Here is a 22,993-nt window from a genome sequence, read left to right on the forward strand (position 1 = left end):
TTTCTCTAGGAATGCTTCTTCAACAAAGGTTCGATGCAGGATACAGGATGCTTGGGGCTGGTGCACTGGGATGACCCAGAGAGATGGTATTGGGAGGGAGGTGGGAGGGGGTTCAGGATTGGGAACTCATGTACACCTGTGGCGGATTCATGTTGATGTATGGCAAAACCAATATAGTATTGTAAAGTAAAGTAAAGTTAAAAATAAAAAAGGAAATTGGAAAAACTCAATTTGACTCCAATAGGAATTACTATCCGGAGAAGGCAATGGCACCCCACTCCAGTACTCTTGCCTGGTAAATCCCATGGATGGAGGAGCCTGGTGGGCTGCAGTCCATGGGGTCGCTAAGAGTCAGATACAACTGAGCGACTTCACTTTCACTTTTCACTTTCATGCATTGGAGAAGGAAATGGCAACCCACTCCAGTGTTCTTGCCTGGAGAAGCCCAGCGACGGGGGAGCCTGGTGGGCTGCCGTCTATGGGATCGCACAGAGTTGGACACGACTGAAGCGACTTAGCAGCAGCAGCAGGAATTACTATCGCTGCTGGCCGACAGCCTTGCTGCCTGGCCACTGCCCTTCTGGCCTTGACAGAAGGCCCTGCACCGGCCCTCTGACTAGAAGTAAAGTAGGAAGGCTCGGTTCTCCCTGCTTGTTAGATCACTGAATCCTTAAAACACCAAGGGGGAGGTATCATTATCCCAATTCATACAGATGAGGAGTCTACAGCTCAGAGTGTTAAAATAACTTTCCCTGAATCAGCTAGGTGGCGGCAAAGCCAGGGTTGGCGTGCAAGCCCTGGCCCCTGCTGTGACACCTTGTGCCAAGGCAGGAAGCTTTGGCGTGACTGTTTCCGGGGGACACTGCACCCTTCGGCTAAAGGGGGCCACTCAGTCAAGGTCTGGCCACAACCTGCTCTGACTGGGCTGATTGCTGCCTCTGGCTGACTTTCACTGCTATGTGGCAAGGACACAGACTTAGAATTCAGGAGGGGCCACCCCTAGTTCCCAGTTCAGTGGCTGGCAGCAGGTCCAGCAGTGGCATTTCCCAGAAATGAGACTTCCTGGGAGCAGCCTCGATGGGAGGGGCTGGACGCCCTCTGTCAGAGAAGGGAAAAGGAGGGACTAGAGGAAACTTCACTTGAGACACAGCTAAAAAGAAAAGCCTTCTGTCGGTGACATGGGCACCCCTTCTCCACTCGGGCACATACAGCTTTAGAGGTGAGTAAGGCTGGTCTCTGGAGGCTTTAGGGGATTAACCCTGAAGCGTTTAAGGGTAACATGGGGGCTGGCTCAGAAACTGGTCAGAGCAAAGTTGCAAACTGCCGAGTCCCAAGTGCACAGTGATGGCCTCTGCCATCCCAGGCCCATTGCCCCAGGAGAGCCTTCCAGACATACCTGAGCTTCTGCTCAACGAGCAAGGGCTAGTGACAAGCCTGGCAGCACAGGAGAAAGGACAGCAGCTGAAGCACATACATGGAGGGTTCCTACTGCCTCAGTGACTGCCAAAACACTCATTTTCTTGAGCACACGTTAGAGGCTATGCACAGTGCTAAGCCCTTGCCACACATTAACTCATTAAATCCTCCCAACAATCCAATTAATGAGTCCTTTCAATAAATAGCTATTGAGTACTTGCTAGGTGCTAAACTCTGCGCTAGGCGCTAGGGATAACTTTGTGGAGAAGTCCCTGTCCTCATGAAATTTACAATCTAGCTGGGAACTATTAACTAATTCATTTTAGAGGTGATGAATCTGAGGCTTCCTGAAGTTCTTGCTTGGTCTCTAAGTGACAGGGCAGGGGTTTGAACCCAGGCAACGTTTCAGAGTCCAGGGTGGTGTTTTCCTACAAAATTCTGTCTTTTTTTCCTTCCCAACACCACCCATGCACAAGACACTACCAGTCGCCTCTCTAAATCTATCTCATATCCCCCTTCTGATTTGCTGGAAGAAGCCCAGCTTATTTGCATGTATCCTCTTCCCCTTCCTGTGTGCTCAGGGAAGGGCTCCTCCCTGGCGCCAGCCCTGGGGGTAATCTCTATTAGTTTGAACCAATCTTGGTAATTCCCTTCTTTTTATCAGGGACTGGTTTAGACCCTAGGCATGTGACAATCCAGACAGGAGTGCAAGTTTGCTGAAGAGTTTTTGGGAAGAATTTCCTTGCGCTGCTCCAAGCTGTCTGGCTTGCTGTGGGAGCCAACTGGGTTCCAGAAGGGGACCAGCCTTGAGGACAAAAGCCAACATGCAGAGAATGGAGGAATAGGGAAGAGCGTGGGTCTTCTGTGAACTGCTGGGCTTCAGGCTGGCATGTGAGATAACAGATATTCTTACCCCTTATGCTAGTTCAGATTTTCTGAGTTTTGCAGCTGAAAACTACCTGATACAAGCTCCAATCCCTGCCATGCCCTGATGACCCCGGGACACCCATGCTGGCCCTGCCTTCTTCAAAGTGTCCCAACACATCTGCTCAACTCCTTAGCTCTTGGTCAAGCCTTACCTTGAGATGTCCTTTGACATATTCCCCTCTATATTCTCTTAGCCTTTAACCTATAATATCCTGTTCCACTAACTAAATTATAAACTCTCTGAAGGGGGAGAGCATGCCTCTATTTCTTTATATCCTTCATGGTGCCTGACATTAAAAGTGGATCCTCAGTAGAGTTTATATTTATTGGCTAATCATTTTTGCCACATTCCAAGAGAGTATTTGCTGTCCTGAAGAGGGTAAATGAACATGTTCCAACAAAGAGCAGAACAGGAGTCAACAGGTTGCAGCTCGAAACCTGAGTGAATAGGAATGTCAGGTATCTCCACTGTGCTGTAGAGTCCACGACGGGTTACACTGGCTCTGGCTGCCTCCTGTACCCAGCTCTGGGCTGACTGCTGGGCAGACAGAGATGAATCCACTGCTTACCAGGAACCATGGAACTTTCAAGTTTAGCAACCATATTGTGTTAATTCTCACAATAGTGCTTAGCATTAGTTTACAGATGGCAGATTGACCCACCCTGATCAAGCAGCCAGTGTGGAGACCTGGGGTTGCAGCCCAGGTTTTCCAGTTCATGAATCGAACTCATAGGACTTCTTGCGTTCTAGCTTTCCTTTTTCCTAGCAAGCAAGTGGTCACTTTTCATCCACTGGCTCAGGGGAGGGATGCAGCAGAAGGTAATATAGAAATGGTTCTGAAAGCCTAAGCTCTAGCAGCAAGAGTCTCAGGAAGAGACTAAATATCTTGGCCTTAAATGGGGTGAGTAGCCCCTGTGCCTAAGCCAGAAGGGGTTTCCCCTGGTGAAGGAGAGGCGAGGGCAGAAGAGTGAGATACATCTACAGATGGTTAAAGAAGAGGGAATCTGCATCCTGCTTCCCACCAGTGTGGGCAGCAAGACCCTGCCTGATATGTACCATCAGGGCAGACAGGACTGAAACAGCCCTGTGGGGTGAAGATGAGACTAGATGGACCTTCCTGAAAGCTTAGAACTCAGCTGATCTTGAGACTGTTTTCTTTAAGTACAATTATTTGGTTTCCTGAGGGTCGCTCCCAACAGAAATAACTATTTCTCCTTTAGAATACAGAACATCATGTTTCTTTCAACTGCCTTTATTATATTACAGATTTAGCTGTACTCTGTACAGTAAATTATAGTAAGGCCCTAATCTAGCTGAGGTTCCAATTTACTCGAGAAGTTTCCAGAGGACTTTGGACCACGTTAGAACTAAACCAATATAAACATCTACAAGCATCTGTACTAAAAGCTTTATTTAGTTCTAAATACTCCGTAAAGTAGGCACTCAGGTTATCTTCACTTTATAGAGGACAACACTGGCTCAGAGAGGATAAGTAACTTGTTCATTGCCACACAGCCAGGATTTAAACCCAGGCATTCTGGCCACAGAGGCAGCATCTCTAACCTCCAAGCAGTGGCACCATAGGCAGGGGGCCACCTCAATATTGAGGAGATTCTGGTAGGTCTTATTATCCCTGTGAAGCTGACCCCCTATAACGTGAGCACCACATATAAGTTGTAACTCAGCTATAAAAAGATACATGTACACGCACCTATCCAAGGCAACTAATGGTGTAATGCAGCCAGGAGCTATGGGGCTACACCAGCGGCCTACCCTACTTGTCCACATGCTAGGTAGGGAACTGGATGTGCCTGCTTGGGTGAGTTCTGAGCGAGTGGCTTCCTTATCTGTTCAGTGACAGGGTAGGTGATCTGGAAGGTCTCTCCTAGCAATGCCAGTTAACTTCTGTCTGCTCTGCCCAGCTCATATTTCTGCCTGCCTGATTCCTTCAATTCTCTGGGACTCCTTGACTTGCTGTACCACACACTCACTCACCTTTAGCTGTCTCATTTCCTGGAATGAGCCAGTCTCATTGAAGCTTCATGTGTCATCCTTCTCAGTATTTTTATCACTTCATTCTAGAATTACCAGGTTTTTTCAATTCTGTTTTAAAAATGCAAAGGCAAATGTATATTCATCTTTCTGTTCACAGATTTTAATGGGTATTTGTTTTTATGAAATGCCATCTTCACTTTGCTAATTGTAGGACTGAAGCAATTAAATGTATCACATGACCAGGCCGGTAAGATTAAAGAAACATACACAAAGTGACACACTAGAAATGAAAGTGAGAGGATTCCAGACACATCTGCAGCCTAGGAGAGATTTTTCCTCCTCACCAAGACTCTGATAGAACTAGTTTTTGAACTTGTGGCCACATTTTTCACATTTTAATTCACTTTTTTTTTTTTTAAACTCACTACATATTTAATTCACTCCTAATTTCTAGGACTATATAAAATTAATAGACAGTCCTTTGCTCACAAGGGGTTTGAGAACTAGCAGTGTGATTGGGCAACCACTACTTCCCATGGAGAAGTCAATTTGAATTAGGGGTCAATACTGCTAGGGAGCTGAGACTTTGCTGTAGGAACCTCTAAACAGCAAGACTATTGGAAGTAGTATGCTTTGATGGAAAAAAGTATGTTTACAGACATTTAGCCTGAGTTTATTAGTTTGTTCTTTTCTTAATCATGCTATGTCAGTTTGTGGAAACTCAATGACCTTTTATATGAAACCTATGTTTTTTGTTTTGAAAAAAGTCAAATTTTGTCATACAAATCCCAGTTCAGACATAGGAAGTTGCAAGAGTAGGAAGATGCTAATTTTAGAAAGAGCATTTTGAATAGAAAATTATAAAATATTTGAACATGTATGGATTTTTAACATACCAAAGATGGAAGTTTAGATGTATTATCTTCAGTAATGTAAAACTGCTTTTACTCTCTCATTTTAATTACAAATTAATCTTTTTTGAATATTTGGATGATAAAGTCTCCTAAATTTCCTGCTTAAAAAAAAGAAACCCAACATTTATTAGGGCTTTTGTTTTTTTAATGTAGAGAAGGGAAAAAATGACAAAACCATAGCCCATAATTTCTTAGCCTAGATTATCCCACAGACATAAAAGAAGTGATCAGAATGTTCAAAGTGCTCAGAAATGCACAATTGAAAAGTAAAAGCCTTTATTCATTCCTCTCGCTGCCCCTCTCCTCAAAGACAACCACCTTCTCCCCCTGTTTTTTTTTTTAAACATAAGCTGAAATGTGTGGAATTCTACTTTCAAAGTCTAACTCAGGTTCTGCCATCTCTACAGGCTCATGCCAAATTGGAAGACTTGGGCTTCAGCACCAATGCCCAAGCGCCACCGCCACCTACAGAAATGGTCTGATTTTACCTCTGCATTAGTCTCAGGCACCTCTTCTCCCAGGGTTGGTTGCACTGATTACCCCTGTGGGACTCATGAGACTTGCAGGCAGGAAGGACAGCTATTTCACACAGTGCTTCATCTTTGGGCATCTGTGCCAACGCTTCTTTAAGGAAAAATCTTAGGAAAAACTTCTCCGATTTAAATTAAATATTGCCAAATCACCTCCTAGTAGTGTACCAATCTGCACTCCCACTAATAACATCTGTGTGCTTATTTCCACTCACCCTCACAAATACAATGTTCAACCATTTACTATGTGAATGATGAAAATTTCCCATTTGTTTTGCGTTTTAATTAGGAATGAGAGTGAACAACTCATATGTTGGCCATTGAAGTGTTTTCAGTGAATTGTTCATGCCCTTTGTCTATTTCTACTGGTTTTCATTTTTTTAAGAGTTCTTTGTACCTTAGGTATAAAATAGTGTTTTGACTGTGCTCTAGGCACTGGGGTTAAAACAAAGGAAATCCCTGCCCTTAAGGAGCTTAAATTCTAGTAGTGGGATACAGGGGGAAAGGATAAAATACATTTCTATATACGCTATGGAAAAGGTAGGTGATAGGTGCTATGGAAAAAATAAAGCAGGTAAAGAACGATAGAGTAACAGCAGAACAGCAGTGTGTGTAAGTGTAGGCGTGGTATTTTGTACAGAACAGCTAGGGAAGGCCTCTGATAAGGTGGCTATCTGAGAAGACACCTGAAGGGGAGCAGGGGAGTAATGCAGGTGAAGTTATGGGAGAGAATATTCCAAGCAGAAGAGATGGAAAGCTAAAAGTTCATAAAGGAAACTAGTTGGCATGTTTAAGGAAGAGAAAGGAGGTGGGCATGCTACAGTGGAGTGAGGAAGGAAAAGGAGTCAGGGAAGAGGTGAGGGAATGGCCAGGTTAGACCTGGCAGGGTCTTGCAGGCTGTGAGAAGTCTTGCCATTTTGAGCTATGTGACACTGGAAGCCACTGGAGGGTTCTGCTTTGACTGGAGGTGGGGTGGGGCGGGGAGCAGAGAGACTAGTTACAAGACCTTGAGATAATGCAAGTGAAAAAATGACACAAACATGTGGCCAGTGATTATTCCTAGTTTGAGCTTAGAGTTTCTTTTTTTGGCAGGGGCGAGGGGAGATAGGTGACTATGTTAGGTTTTGGTTTTTATCTATTATAGTAATAAATAGCAATCTTCTTAGTTTATTCTTGGTTTTATATCACAGACAAAAGATTACAAAGTCATCTAGTATATTTTCAGCTTTTTACATTAATGTTTTTGATCTAACTGTTTTTTTGTAGGTAGCTGTGAAACAGGAAAGACTACTGCATATGGCAGGGCAATGTATTCACTGCACAAGCACACCAGGCTGAGCGGGTAAGTGGGGACTGCAGTCCAGTCAAGCTATGGTGCGTAGGGAGGGACTGAGTCCACTAGCAGGAGCAGCCTTTTTCTAATGTGCAGAAGGGTGCTGTATGAGTTAGGGATTCCCAGGTGACTCAGCGGTAAAGAATCCACCTGCCAAGGAGATCTGGGTTCACTCCCGGGGTCAGGAAGATTTCCTGGAGGAGGAAATGGCAACCCACTCTGGTACTCTTATTTGGGAAATACCAGGGACAGAGAAGCCTGGCGGGCTACAGCCCATGGAGTCGCAAAGAGTAGGACACAGCTGAGCTTGTGTACACACTTTATGAACTAGTGCTGGTACTGGTTCATCCTCTAATTAAGTTCAAACTCTAATCCATGCTTCAATACCAGTTACCTGAACGGCCACCTTTATCCTATTAAATATTTGTAGCTTCTTATATCTTTGGTGGAACCAAGAACCTCATTAAGATTGAAGTTTGCCATACTAAATATATATTTTTTAATGCATTTTCCTCACTAGGGAAGTCTTAATTTTAGAAGCCAGATTGGAAGCAAATTTGGTGTAAAAGTTGGTGAGGCTGGAGGAAGAATTCCCCTTTTTCCAAAGCAATAGAAGCTGTCTTTGCTTAAAGATTTTAGCCTAAATACAAGAGTCATTTCAAAGAGCTTTTTGCTAACCCTCTGAAAGGCTTTCTTATCTATCTTGAGATAACAGCCCAGCTAAGAGTCAAAGTCCTAATGCTATGGGAGCTCCTTTATTTCCAGATTCAAGTTTGGCAGCAGAGCACCATGACTTGGGTGGAAGCTTTCTTGTGCAACTGTCACAGGGGGTGAAGACTCTAACAGTGGAAGAAAATCAGTGGATGTACACTTTGTGAACGGTGAGGCACTGTATTTCCATGGTTTCTGTTCAAACAAAAGTGAAAATCTTTTCAACTGTGTTCTTTTCCTCAGGTCCATCATTACACTATCACTGCCTTAGTGAGACAAGAAATAACCATTTGAAGGAAGCCAAACAGAGGCTTCCTTCTCCCAAGACAAACAACATAAACTATAAGGAAGAGGCAAACATGCCCACTTTATAGTTTTATGCTCAGGCTAAGAGAAAATGAAGCTTCCCTGATGGCTCAGACGGTAAAGCGTCTGCCCGAAATGCGGGAGACCTGGGTTTGATCCCTGGGTCGGGAAGATCCCCTGGAGAAGGAAATGGCAACCCACTCCAGTACTCTTGCCTGGAAAATTCCATGGACAGAGGAGCCTTGTAAACTACAGTCCACGGGGTCGCAAAGAGTCGGGCACAACTGAGCAACGTCACTTCGGGTCACTTCAAGAGAAAATGAAGACATCACAGGTTCTAACTGACCAGGTAATATTTTCTTCCCTCTACAAACAAAGGATTGGAAGGGATGGGGAATGCAGGAAGAGGCACCAAAACAGTTCCAAGTTCCCTAATAAATTAACTTCCTCAGATTTCCCTCCCTCTCCTCAAGCAGACTTTCAGAAATAAAGCTTTATCCATACAGCAGTGCTTTGTCAGTCATGCTGTCAAGGCTGCTGAAAAATTCACTAGATGGAAGCTAAGCCTATGTTAAGAAAGAATCTAAATTTACCATCCAGCCTCAGAGTAATGACTTTACATGTCAAAGCGGTGGATTGAGAAATCAAAGAACAGCAGAGGGATAGATGGGTTCAGTTACATAAAAGATACAGTATATAATTTTATATCTTTAGTTGTACAAGAAACAAACATGAAAATGTATCAAAAGTCATATTTTGGTTAAGAGCAAAAATTTCTAAGTTGATTATCCTTCAGATGCAAGTCATGTTTCAGTGCTTCAAGTAAGTATATATGCTTAAATATTTTTAGTTAAGATATACTTAGAATCTTCTGCTTTCCAGCAATTTTAGAGCAGTAACAGTGACAACTAGAGTTAAAAAGAAAAAAAAAAAAAAAAGGCACCAACATAAGAGGCACATTTGATAATTTTGATATTTAGATATGAAATAGTTTCACTGCCCTTTCTACTGATTTTCTTCCCTATCTCCAAACCTGATGTAATTCAAGCTTCTGTTTAGTGGTCTAATACTTTATCTAGACCTATGCACTCCCAAATGAGTCCATGTGTCAGTCATCGTTTTATTCTAACATTCTGCCCCTTCAAATTTTTCAAATGAAAAACCTTCTTCTAATCCTTCATTAACCTTGCCCCTAACAAGTCATTTTGCATGTAACAGAATGATGATCATTCCATTTCTGAAAGGTTGCTATAAGTCCATTCAAAACCTTTTTTCCCCTAACTCACACAGCCCTTATCAAGAGGCCCAGCAGCAGCAGCACCACTAGATTATATAAGTAGACCAAGGGGCACGGTGGATAAAAAAATGAAAACATTAAGACATAATAAAAACAACTTTACCACTTGAAACTTCAGAAAATTTGGCCTTGTATAAGCCTTTTAATCTACTTTTCAATCTAGACCATTTAATGGAAAGTCCCGAACACCTTCAGGAATGGTTGGCTATTCTATATTATTATGATCCTATAATACCAGTTGCAAGTCTAGAATACACAAATTTCCATGGTAAAGTAGCTCCTGTCTGCAAAATAAGGCTATTTATTATCTTAGTTGGCAAAAAGTAGATGAGATGTTAGAAGCACAAATTTAACAAATACTGTTTTATTATTTACAAAATACATAGTGATCATAAGGATACATGTTACAAATTACAAATGGGAAGAGTACAAGGAAGAGTTGAGGCAAATGTGTTAAATGACAGCAAGGTACCCATTAATATTGAATCTATTTAGAATAAAACTGTTCTTTGTTAAGCTTAGTCAAGGCCAAGAGTAGGTACATTGTTGAGAAGAAAATGCCAGTTACCTAGAAATATACTTCTATCAAAAAGTAGAAAAGTATTAGTAGTGTACCTAAATTAAACCACAGCATACACAGATCCAGTGTTCCACAGTACAACCGTTGATTTTAGGCAGGAATCTGTGAGAGGCTTGACTGCCTATCTTGCTGCAACAGGAAAGCCCCAGGACTGATTAACTTCCCCACTTTCCAAAACGCTTTGTTCAGGTGACTTTGGAATGTGGTGTCAAACACCCCATTCATTTCTGCTGCAAGTTCCCCCAGAACAGACACTGTGGACTCATCACTGGCATTCAGAATCCGCAAAAAGAATTTATTCCACAATTCACCATCTTTTAGCCTAAAAATATATAAAACCATTTTCATCAAGATTAGGCACATAGGAGTTTGAATTCTTTCTGTGTTTAACTCAATGGTACATTTATGCACCAACATGGTTTAAGGTAATACCTAACTCTAGGGTTAGAGATCACTCAAATAGTGTCCTTTGAAAGCGCAAGGTGAAACTACAAAAAAAAAAAAAAGACTACCACAGTGGGAAAAGTTATAATACAATGAACGCACCTAAAGGGAAAGAAAATCTTTCACTTGAATCTATAAATTTCTTCCATGTACTGAGATGCAGCACTTCTACAACTAGAAGAAAAACAAAATTTCTCTCCTCTCCTCTAACTTTCCTAATGTCTAGGTCATTAGAAAGATGACAGCTTCCTCTCTCCCCTTGCCCAGTAGTTCATTATCTTTACAACCTTCGCAGAATCTTAAGCTCGACTGAAGAAACTAAACTACTGCTTAAGTCTATGATGTTTGTATTAAAAAAAAATTTTTTTTTAAACAGATAAGCTTCTATTATTGTATAAGGCAAGGTTGTTAGAAAATCCCACCTGCCCCTACCTGCTTCCGCTTGTGTAAGACTCATCTAGGACCATAACCAACTGGAGATACCTAACTCTATCCTATGTTATGCCTTAATTATATTTCAAACCCATTTTGAAAGTATATGTTAGAGACAAATAAGACTGGCCAAATTCTGAGTAAAGAAAGACAACAATTCAATTGTTGGGAGGGGAAAATGGAAGTAAAGTGGTATTAAAGTATCAATACTGATTTTTCTTTTAACTAAAGAATCTATTAGTAGGTGATAGATTGTTATACTTATTCTGGGAAGTTAACAGCTATGATAAGGTAAGATGGAAGATGGGATATTTATTAAGTATTACGAGCAGGCTTGAGGGAATACTAAGGTTCTAAGACCGAGCAACTCTTACTAAGAGAGCATTTACTTCCTCACCAAGGAGATTCAATTCTCTGCTTTGGTTTTATTCATTCATTAAATAAATAATAGCCTAAAATTATTATGTAATTTAGAAATTTAACTCTCTTCAAGAGATGCTTATTACCTTTTCATAAAAGCAATTAAAAAGGGGTATAAGACTAACACCAATTGGTTAGAAATTATTCTCACAAAATGTTTCTATTAAGACGTCTAAACTGAGAGACTTTCAGAGTCAACCTATATGTCATATTTATATATCTAGGTTCAAAATAATGTCCTGAAGCTGAATAGTTTGATTCCCTTTTTATTAATAATTCCTTTGTCCTGCACAAGGTACTCTACTGAAGATCTAATGAAAACTGGTTAAAATTAATGAAATCATGGCATTTGGATTAAGAAACCAAGCTGTCAAAGCTGAGAGAGCACCGGAGATAAAGAGAAGATCATTTGGACAGGCAAAGATCCTGAAATCAGCAATACTTACTCAGAAATATTTTGGCTAAGTTTCCAGAGGGACCCATCCCAGAAGACCTGTAGGTGCTCCTTGAACAATAATAAATGCGCTAAATCTGCTATACCAAACAGATCTACCTGAAATCACAAAGAGCACTATCAGCTAAAATCACTCTCTGCCACTATGATGCCAGTTTATTTATACAGGAAGTTGACAGGCATTACAGTGCTTAGCTCAGTTTATTTTATGACATACATTTTAGTAGACTGTTCTTATCCTTACAGTGAAGGGAGAAACTCCCCAAAGAAGTGAGCAGCAGAGCCAACTCTAGGAATTATCCTTAAGAACAAAAATATCTGGACTGTCAAATGCAAATTTGTATACCTACTAAATATGCATGGACTCCAGCTGTGATCTAAATGTGTTGCACGTGACTAGTTCAGGGTTATGCTATATATTCAATCAGCAAATGCCATATATCCAGAGCTGAGTCAAAAGGGATTTTTGCATATAATGCCACCATATAAAACAGTTTACATTTGTCCTAATGTTCTTTTTATATACTTTATTTCATTTATTCCTCACAAGAGTTCTAATGTATATATAGCAAACTATTATCTTTATTTTACAGAGAAGATCACAGAAAATGATTTACAAAATACAACACAGATAAGTGGTAGAAACAGCCCTGACACTTAGGTTACTGAGTTAGTCATGTGTCTGCACGTGTATGTGTATATTCTTCAGTGTTGTGACAGAAAAATGGTACATTTTGCTTGACTTGGTGACATATGAAAACTAGGTCATCTGTTTCAGGAGAGATAGTATCAGCAAACATTAGCTTTCATGGCTTATTTAGGTAAGAAAGAGATTAAGAAACCCTCTCCATATTTGCTCTGGCTTATTTTACACTTACCTGGTAGGCAGAAGAACAGTTAGCCAGGATCTTTTGTCCTTCCAGGGTCTGTACAGTCCGAAAGCCACTGAGGTTAAAAACGTCTAGCTGTGCCCTAAGGTCAACGCTGTAGGAAAAGTCCACTATCTTCAAAGCTTGATTGTTCTTATTAAAATCATAGGGATCGTGGATTCTAAGCCCAAATTTAAGAGAAGGAGATTAAAAAAACAGGCCACGAAAGAAGCTGCATAGCTGGTCTTTTAAAAAAAAAAAAAGCAAAGAAAAAAAGGAGGTACTGCAGGTGTGCTTTAGCTATGCCAATAGCTCCCTCAAGTGGTTAGTTATGAAAATGCACCTGTAAGAGAAGTGCCTGTATCCACCCAACTGGGGAATGTTGAGTGGTTTACTGGCCTAAGCTATAGAAGCCAAAGTGCATGGTCACAACAGAACACTTACCGAGTTTTCATATTATATAAACTAAGTACCAGAAGCAGAAGGCAGGCCTGGGCCTTGTACTATAGATATTAACATATATAATAGCAATAATTCATACACTACCAAGGATTACGATGGAGGAAATTAAGCTTTTACAGGTGGCATAGCCTTTCTTGTTTACTATTATAGATTAGGCTTTCTGAATGTCATTCAGACTCCTTCATTGAGTTTAATCAAAAACAACCTAAGACTGTTTTTTGGTAAAGTGACACCTTTACAAAATACTGTAAACTATCCTGTTTACAGTAAACTAATACCATACTCTATCTTACACTTATCTGTAATTCCAACCCTTATTTCCTTAAAAAATACACACACACACAACTTCATAGCACTAAATCACTACCGATTTTCCTTGGAATTACCTATTCCATGTAATAAAGCTGTTCTCCAAAGAGATATAGGAATTATTTATATGAGGAAAACATGGATTATTTTTTATGTGTTCCTTTTCTTTCTCGGCTTTCTCAGTTCCTGATTGATATCAATGGCAGGTCCTATATTTCTAAATAGAGGCTTTGATTAATCCTATCACATATACCTCCACAGCACCAGCTTATCTATTTTACTTTAAAATTTACAACTGTTCCCATTTTTCTTTACAATTTTGTTTTGGCCATAAAACTGTAATCCCCAAATATTTTCAAAACTTGGGAGAGGTAGGAAAATGTTTCTTAGAATAATGAAAAGCAGAAAGGTCTCCTAACTCTCTAATCTTCCATTCACTGTTACCCTGGGCAAGACATTCCACTTTCTTGGATCTCATTTTACACACACACAATGTAGAAACTGCACTAAGTGACTTCAAAAGGCTCTTTCAATTCCTTGTGAATCTATACAACATTTCCTATCAAATTTGAAAAGTTGTGACATATTAAAAGGCAATGTCCCTTGAACACTATGTGGTTTTCTAGAGTCCTGGGGGACTGAGAGGATATCTAAATACACAGAATACAAATGCCCCATCCTAAAAAGGCTTAGAAAATCTCTTTGCCTACAATTCCTGAGAAAAGCCCTGTGAACTCTAGTACTATCCCTCTGAAATTTCAGTGCTGTGAAACAGAATCAAAATAAAAACTATACCAGGGTTTTTCACATTTAGAAACATATGGGGAGATTTTTGGTGATCACAATGACTGGTTGACTGTAACTTGTATTTAATTGGGTGGGAGGTAATTACAGGGGAATAGATAAAAAAATCCTGAAATGCTTGGACCAGACTCGCACTAAGTACCTGTGGTACTCTGGATGAGAAATGCTGCTGTATTATGCTTGGGGAAGCCTTTAAGACTCCACCATCTCAGGAAAGAAGGTAGGAAGCTCTAGTCCTTTTGGTTATGATTGCAGAAATACATTGGAGATTCTTTTATTTAATTTCCATGCCAACTATGATCTGGAGTCTAATTCAGTTTCTTCTAACAGAATAAGTAGTCAGGAGAAATGTAGAGAATGATTCCAGCTTTTAGTGTTCACCAAAGACCTCAAAGAGAAAATTAACTGCTTACCCAAGTCACAAGCTTGGGATAGAAAAAGCATCTTTAAACTACACTGCTTACTCAAACATCATGAGATCAATGATCACTAGGAGGGTGTGCTGGTCCTCTAGTCCCTTCCATAAAACAAAAATTGTTGACCATTTTTGCCTTGTTTATGCCTCAATGTTTTCTATATTTTCTTAATTGAGTATCTGGGTTTCATCTCTTATTTCCTGCTCTGAAATTTCCTTCCTTGAACTTGATGGCTAAACTGGATTTCAACACTAAGCCCCTTTTCTTGGCATGGTTTGCATTCGCACTCTGGTTTTACTTACTCCTCTCAGCAATTACCTCAGCTTGGTATGATTTAAACTTTGGTCTTTGAAACTGAGCAGTGCCTCAACTTTGCTAGCAACCTACCTAGTTCTGCACTGGCCCCACACAAAGAAACACTGGACAACCTGCTTCACATTCCACAGATATTTATCTTTTACATCTCTCTAAACAGGAATCATCACAATGGAGTGATATCGTTTTTTCTGGATTATTTCCTCAATGTGTGTGTGTTTTTTTTTCCTTTGAATACTTTTAAACTATTCTCAGTGACTACTGACTTTTAGGAAGCAAATATCCTCTTAACATACAGTATTCTTTAATATAGTATTTATCAAAAGGCAAGAGAAAATGGAAACTACCCATGTTTTAAGCCAAAGCTGATAGAATTATAAGAGAATGAAAAGGACCAACCTGTTTCTAAGAATCAGGCTCCTTGGACTCAAGTCACCATGGACTATTTCTGCTTTGTGTAGTTTCTCCACCATTGTCAAAAGGTTATAAATAATCAATACTGTCATTTCATGAGTAATAAATTCACTGTGTTGAAGAAGATCCTGGAAATAGAAGGAACAGAAAATTATTTAAATTGGGGCGACATAGTCAATACCTTGCTTACTGCTGCTCTGTACTCTTCCTGGTTCTCTGTTAGAATGTGGGCTCCTTTGTAGGTTGGTTTTTGTCCCATTTTTAACAATGCTGCTCTCCAGTAAGACTGTTCATACAGGGTGAGGCTGGCCCATAGTAGGATCTCTATATAAATGGTAGTTTAAAATTATCCTCATGCCAACAATTTTGGAGAATTCATATTACCATCACAATTGCAGCAAAACCATCATTATGTTGTATACCTGAAACTAATATAACATTGTATATCAACTATACTTCAATTTAAAAAAAGAGATGAGAAATGAAATAATTTCAGAGACATTAAAAAAAATAAAATAAAAATGATCGGAGAAATAATCTCAAAAAAAAAAAAAAAAAAGCCATAAAATTGTCTTAAGAATAGTCCAAAGAATAAAATCACATATTGTAGGGAGTTCTCTGGTGGCCTAAGCGGTTAGGATTCCAGGCTTTCACTCCCAAGGGTCCTGGTTCAATCCCTGGCTGGGGAACTGAGATTCCCACAAGCCCTGCAGCATAGTCAAAAAAGAGATATATTGTGTATGGGTACTAAAAATAATCCAGAGGGGTAGTACAGATAAAACAAGAATGGCAAAAATAGACTCTGGTTTCCATTCCTCATGTAGGGAACTTGGAAGTTGCTACTCTGTCCGAACATGTAAAAAGCTGAACAAACTAAAAAATCAACAACTCTTCTAGTATCTGTAAGTATGGGGGAAGCACCCACATTTTTGTGAATTTTACCTCTAGGAGATCAGGTTTTCACAGCAAATATTGTAGAAAAACCCCCCTACTGTTTCCAGCAGGGGGAGGGGAAAAAGAAACATTTGAAACAGGCCAGAGCACTCTGTTCTTTTTAATAAGGCCTGCCTTCAGGGGAAACTAGTTAACCAGAGCCTAACATACTGGGATATTATCAGAGTCTACTTGACCTTGGATAAATGAAATACCCAATTCCAGCCCACTCCAGCTATTTTGTCCCACCTAAGCTGGGCAGGTGGGAGGTATGGGGGGCAGTTTAGGAAACAGAAAGTTGTGAAGTTCACAGTCCAAAGGCATACGTGCATTACAAGAGATGATAAATAATAACACTGTACGACACTTTCCTTCCCCTCACACGTATGTTATCATCACATTACTAAAGGGCAATTTCTTTTATCTAGTACATCATGTCTGGCTATCAAGGAAAAATTACAAGGCATACTAAGAGGCAAAAAACACAATTTTAACAATCATCAAAGCCAGACATGGCAGGGATATTGGAATTATCAGACCAGGAATTTAAAACAAAAGTGGCCATGAGCTGGTGATGATCATAAATGACCGGGTCATTACACAATTCTGTCTCATTTTATATGTTTGAAAATTGACATAATAAAGAGTTAAATGTGTTCTTGGTTAAAATAACTTCGGAAAATAAATTAATTAATCTATTTCTAGAAGATTAATAGGAATTGTGTACTAAATTCCTTTGCCAAGTGTCATACAAATCTCTCTACTTGAGGATTTTAAATGGTATGTTTTCATATTATTGCAAACCTGAAGGGTGAAGCAGTTTATATATTGATGCCAAACGATACAGCCATCTTGGTATTGATAACAGCTACACAAATTATCACACTCCTCATTTAAACGTTCCTTTAACTTGAAGTTGATATAAAAGTCCCACGGGACAGGTTGAAAAGATACCTGTAAGAAAATATATTTTAAAAATAAAAGCCATTAGAATCTATGGTAATGGTTGGCAGACTGAAAACATTCCCTCCAGCCCTTCTGATATCCTGACAGAAATAATAGAAGAGGGATATTTGAAAAGGCATAAACCTTTAGGAAAGAACAGAGCAGCAGGATATTCTGGAAGCTGGAAACAGAATATTAAGAGGTAACAATCCACTTAACAGACCCAAGAAAGCTGATTCTAGCAGTAGAGAAGGCTGACAGCAAGCCAAATTTGTATCACAAGCCCATCTTTCTGTAATATAAAACTGGTAGCACTAATTATCTACAGAGGTAAGGGTCAATGTGGAGCTACAACTGGAGGGGTTGAACTCTGTTAAAGAGAAAGTTAGACCCCTGACTACCCCTCCGGCTCCTGTAGCCCAGCCTAACAATTGCCTCTCTTTCATTCTTGAAGACCACTTTTTTCCCTAGAGAATATAAAACAGAAGGGCTCTAGACTAAAGGACACTTACGCACTGCTGAGGGTGGGAATGCCATAAGGAAAAGAAGAAAAAGTTTAAGAAAGAATTCTACGAAGAAGAAAAAATTTGAGTATAAAAAAGAAAGTTTACAAATTTAATACATGATAAAAGAAATGAAAAACCCAGTAAAAAGGCTGAAAATAAAGTTGATAAAACATTCCAGAAAATAAAGCAAAAATATAAAGAGAAAACAGCAGAAAAAAAGGTAACATTTTTAAAGAAATCTGTTCAGGAAACCCTTAATCCTAACAAAAGGAATTCTAGGATACAAGAACAGCAAAGACTGAGAGGAGAAATAATTCTTTCTTTGAAGATAATTTCTCAGAACTAAAGAAGTTTCCAGGTTGAAAAGGCCATCAAGTGCCTAAGTTAAATCAAGAAAGAAGAAAAAAAACAGGGATCCAAGGTAACTAGGCAGTCAATATAAAAAAGAGGTAATATGAATCCCTGGGATGATGGTGAATGGAAATTTCAAAGTAATATTGTGTGTGTGTGTGTGTGGTGTGTGTGTGTGTGGTGTGTGTGTGTGTGTGTGTGTGTGTGTGCGTGTGTGTGTGTGTGTGTGTGTGTGTGTTCCTTCCAGATTGAATGAAGCCAGGAAATTTCAGAAGATGTCCTCAAGAAGATAAAACTGATAGAATACCAGCATGTTTGAACATGTTGTATTTAACAGATTTACACAATATCTTGTCATTTTTCACATCAGCCCTTGGCATATAATGGTGAACGATTTCTTGACGCATCACTGACTCATATAAGGCAGCTCCTAGACTATCAGAGGGATTTGATGGTGCCATGCAGTCACAATTACTGCTTTAACTGATGTTAGTTATGAAGTAAATGAAATGACAAAGAATCAGTCCTACCTTTATTATGCTTAACTCGGCAGTGTTTCTTGGTGTCACCCAGAATAACTTGTAATCTTCACATACCAGGTATTCTTGTCTAATGCAATATTCCTCATTATCTGTTGAGAAGGTTTGATTCCATTTAAAAATCACTATGAATATGGACAGCCCCCTAGGTTTTATTTCCTGGTTTAAGGGCTAAAGGAACTTTATATTTGACAGTTAGTAGCATCTAAAACACTTTTCAAAATCATTTGTTAAAAATTGAAAAGGGGGAAAAATTGAAAGAGGGGAAGACAGAATTCCTATTGTTACTGGGACATAAACTTATGAATGTGTCAACTTCTATAATGCTGTTTCTTACGTTCTAGAAATATTGATTGTGCTTAAGCATCAAGTTCAAGTATTAATAGTCACTTATTTATATACTGTCACACACAAAAGGCCATGCATTCAATGATACTTACCTAATTCAATTTCCTTCTCTATTTCCAAATTAGGCATTGGTCTATCTTCTACAAAAAACTCTGTAGAGACACTCAGCTCTGGTAGCGATTTTACCAGTTGTCTGCGATACTGTGAACACCAGGGTGACTGAGTAGGGCTGTCTGGGTAAAAAAAGTTGAAAAAAAAAATTACCTTAAAACCAAAATGGGTATTTTAACAAAGGAGGGCAAAAACCCCCCCAAGACTGCATGATCAAAACTGTTAATCTAACAACACTCATCTATCTCAGGTCTTTATGATACTGAATTCAGTTTGTACTCATTTAGTCTAGTGATTTCACAATTTATGGCAACTTCTCCAGAGAAGAAATACATATGCCTCAGTTTGCTCTGATAAAAAGTGCTCACTGGATACAGATGTAGATATTTCCTCACAAATGGTATATATGAACCTACCTGCAGCATCACTAGTGAGCTCCAGTTTCTCAGGAATTTGAAGACTTTTGATGGAGGAGGTGCTTGTAACTGAGGCAGAAGATCCAGAGAACCCAGAGGAGTGTGTGGCTTCACGGCTGTCTTCAATAATTGGGCTGAAAGAACCACAAATGAATCAGTCTTCAAAGGGATAATTTATATCAACTTATCTTTGTTCTAATTTTATTTGCTCTTTTCTAGTAAGTGACCTGCATGCATGCTCAGTCAAGTTCAATTCTTTGCGACCTCTGTATCCCGCCAGGCTCCTCAGTCCATGGAATTTTCCAGGCAAGACTACTGCAGTGGGTTGCCATTTCCTATTCCAGGGAATCTTCCTGACCCAGGGATCAAACCCAAGTCTCTTGGGTATCTTGCACTGGCAGGCAGACTCTTTACCACTGGGCCACCTGGGAAGCATAAGTGGCCTGAGGTGACCTCGAAAAATTGTGTGCTATTCATTTGACCCAGAAAACCCCACAAAATCATGTAAATCAAGAGGCTCAAATCTTCGAGTTCACTTTAAGAACATTCGTGAAACTGTCCAGGCCATTAAGGGTATGCATATCCGAAAGCAGCTAAGTGTCTAAAGGATGTCACCTTAAAGAAGCAGCGTGTACCATTCTGTCATTACAATGGTAGAGTTGGTAATGTGGGCACAGGCTAAACAGTGGGGCTGGATGCAGGGTTACTGGCCCAAAAAGAGTGCTGAATTTTTACTGCACATGCTCAAAAATGCAGAGAGTAATTCTGAACCTAAGGGCTTAGATATAGATTCTCTAGTTACTGAGCACATTCCAGGTGAACAAGGTCCTCAAGATGTAGCACAGGACTTGAGAGAGTTCATGGTCAGATCAACCCATATATGAGCTCTCCTTGCCACATTGAGATGATCAATTCTCACTGAAAAAGAACAAATCGGTCCTAAACCAGAAAAGGAGGTTGCATAGAAGAAAAAGATACCCTCGAAGAAACCAAAGAAACAAAAACTTATGGCCTGGGAATAAATGCTGCAAAAAATAAATGTAAACAAAAGTAAAAAAAAAAAAAAAGTATCCACTATTCAAATCTCACTTTAAAGTCTATTATTTTCCTGAAAAAAAAAAAAAAAAAGATTCATAATCAGAATCTAGGTAACTTTATCTACTTTGGTTGATGAGCAATGCCAACTATTAAATTTGTGCTTTATCAACCTAACCTATCATGGAGAAGGAAATGGCAACCCATTCCAGTATTTCTGCCGGGGAAATCCTATGGACAGAGGTGCCTGGAGGGCTAGAGTCCATGGGATTGCAAGAGAGTTGGACACAACTTAGCAACTAAACAACAACCTAATCTATAGCAAATGCCTTATTCTACATCTATTCTAAACTAGACCGAGAAAAACTGATTAAGACACTAGCTTTCTTCCTCTTTATCTCTTCTTTGGACTTTTTAACTCTTCAATAAGCAAAGGTCAAGAAAGAAAACAGGAAATTAATCAAGGTGACTATGTGCTAGAAACTGAGAAAAGTTTGTTGGGGGGAAAGTTTGAAAATACAGCTTTAAAAGCACAAACTGGCAAATTAAGGAATATTCCTAAAACTGGAATTTGTTTAAATTAGGTGACTTTCAAGTATGGATAGATCACAAGGCTTATTAGTCCCTGGCTCTCGATGCCATTCCCGCTATTACTGTCTTCATTTCTCTCTCTCTCTATCACAAGATACTTTTGAAAAGTATATCTCTGACAGCCTATTTAAAATTAGCATCAAGCTACTCTACCATTATTTTAAACTCAATATTAAAGGAAAAATATATGCCTCTTCTCTACCACTCAGGTACCCTTTCGGAGTTTCCTCAAAGATACCATAATCAAACCCAGTTACTTCTTCCATGGGACCTCCCTGGTGGTCTAGAGGCTAAGATTCCATGGTCCCAACGTAGGGGGCCTGGGTTTGATCCCTGGTCAGGGAACTAGGTCCCACATGCTGCAACTAAGAGTTCTCATGCCACAGCTAAAAGATCCTACCTGCTGCAACTACAGATCCCATATGCTGCAACAAAGATGGAAGATCCTACATGATGCAACTAAGACCTGGAGCAGCTAAATAAATAAATAAATAAATATTTTGAAAAATTTACTTCTAACCTTCATATTCAAATAAATTACTAAATCCCATTAACATTTTATCTGAAGGAGCTTAATTGTCACGTAAAGCACTTAGCACAGTACTCGGCAGGTAGTAAAAGCTTGATAATTGATGGCTATAATTGACAAGCACACACAGAGTAAGAGCCCTCAAACAGTTTGGTTTGTGCAACCTACAATTACCACTCACCTCAGCTTCTTGATGCTGAGAGGTGGATTGTAGATAGTGCCACAAGCAGTTTGCTGGTCCTCAGAGGTCTTCATATCTAGATCCTCTTCCTGCAACAGTCTCTCAGGATCAGAAGGGAGATCCTTCAAGGATATTATTTCATGAAAAGGAGTGGATGCAAAATGAGCTGCTCTAGCGAAGTCACAAGTGTCTTCTGGGTTAGGACAAATAGTTACATTCCTGAAACCTGTGATAATAGCATCCTCACTCAAGGGCTCAATTCCTGTAAATTCATCCTGAAATAAAAACCACATAAAATTTAGCTGAAACATTTCAATGAGCATATGAATGGCCTATCTTTTTTACTGAAAGAGACATTAGATAAGTGATTTTTAACACAGAATCTCTAGAGAAAGACAATTTTTAAAAGTACATTTTTACATCTGAGGAAAAAGGTTCTGTATTATGAAAACAGCAAACTATATTTCATCAAAAATACACTGTGAAGATTCTCCACACAAAGGAAAAATACTGGACAATGTTTTCTCCTCAATCAATTTCACCTAGGAACCAAAGAACCAATACCATTTTTCTTCTGGCTTTGGCCTAGAATACATTCTGGTAATCGACTATTCTCCTAGCTTTTAGGTCTTATTCTATGACAAATAATTAAATTTTATTTTATTTCTTAAAGGTAACTCATGATCATGGGCTTCCCTGGTGGCTCAATGGTAAGGAATCTGCCTGCCAATGCAGGAAACATTGGTTCAATCCCTGGGCCAGAAAGATCCCCTGGAAAAAGAAATGGCAATCCACTCCAGTATTCTTGCCAGGAAAAGCTCATGGACAGAGGTGCCTGGTGGGCTACAGTCCATGGAGTCACAAACAGTCAGACATGAATTAGCGACTAAACAACAATTCATGATGATAGAAAATATGGGGAAAAAAGTACAAAATAATGGAAAACACTTAAAATATGCCTTTGTTTTAAAAAGTAATACAAGTGTATAGTTTTAAAAAGTCAACTAGTTTAAAAGAATCTGTAGTAAAAAAGTCTCCCTCCCACACTTGATCCTCCCACTTCTCCACTGCAGTTACTACTGGTGTGTGCGTGCTAAGCCACTTCAGCTGTGTTGACTCTTTGCGACCCTATGAACTGTAGCCCACCAGGCTTCTCTGT

The 22,993-nt window shown here is 39.6% G+C and overlaps 1 protein-coding gene and 1 long non-coding RNA gene across 2 annotated transcripts in view; one reads left to right on the top strand and one right to left on the bottom strand.

The window, feature by feature from the left end:
- Window positions 977-8,308, top strand: LOC106502533. The gene is made up of 3 exons (XR_001296157.2): window positions 977-1,219; window positions 7,050-7,125; window positions 7,882-8,308. It is a non-coding gene; the product is annotated as an uncharacterized LOC106502533 (long non-coding RNA).
- BUB1B (BUB1 mitotic checkpoint serine/threonine kinase B) overlaps window positions 9,779-22,993 on the bottom strand; it is a 50,698-nt gene continuing 37,483 nt past the window's right edge. Inside the window, exons 15-23 of the mRNA XM_005685483.2 lie at window positions 21,835-22,109; window positions 19,499-19,632; window positions 19,064-19,204; window positions 18,615-18,715; window positions 17,087-17,236; window positions 15,335-15,477; window positions 12,639-12,810; window positions 11,753-11,859; window positions 9,779-10,332 (exon numbers count right to left, since the gene is read on the bottom strand). Coding sequence (XP_005685540.2) covers window positions 10,101-10,332; window positions 11,753-11,859; window positions 12,639-12,810; window positions 15,335-15,477; window positions 17,087-17,236; window positions 18,615-18,715; window positions 19,064-19,204; window positions 19,499-19,632; window positions 21,835-22,109 — 1,455 coding nt within the window. The 3' untranslated portion in view covers window positions 9,779-10,100. The remainder of the gene's footprint in view (window positions 10,333-11,752; window positions 11,860-12,638; window positions 12,811-15,334; window positions 15,478-17,086; window positions 17,237-18,614; window positions 18,716-19,063; window positions 19,205-19,498; window positions 19,633-21,834; window positions 22,110-22,993) is intronic.

Source organism: Capra hircus, chromosome 10 (genome assembly GCF_001704415.2).
Source record: "Capra hircus breed San Clemente chromosome 10, ASM170441v1, whole genome shotgun sequence".
NCBI classification, from domain to species: domain Eukaryota; kingdom Metazoa; phylum Chordata; class Mammalia; order Artiodactyla; family Bovidae; genus Capra; species Capra hircus.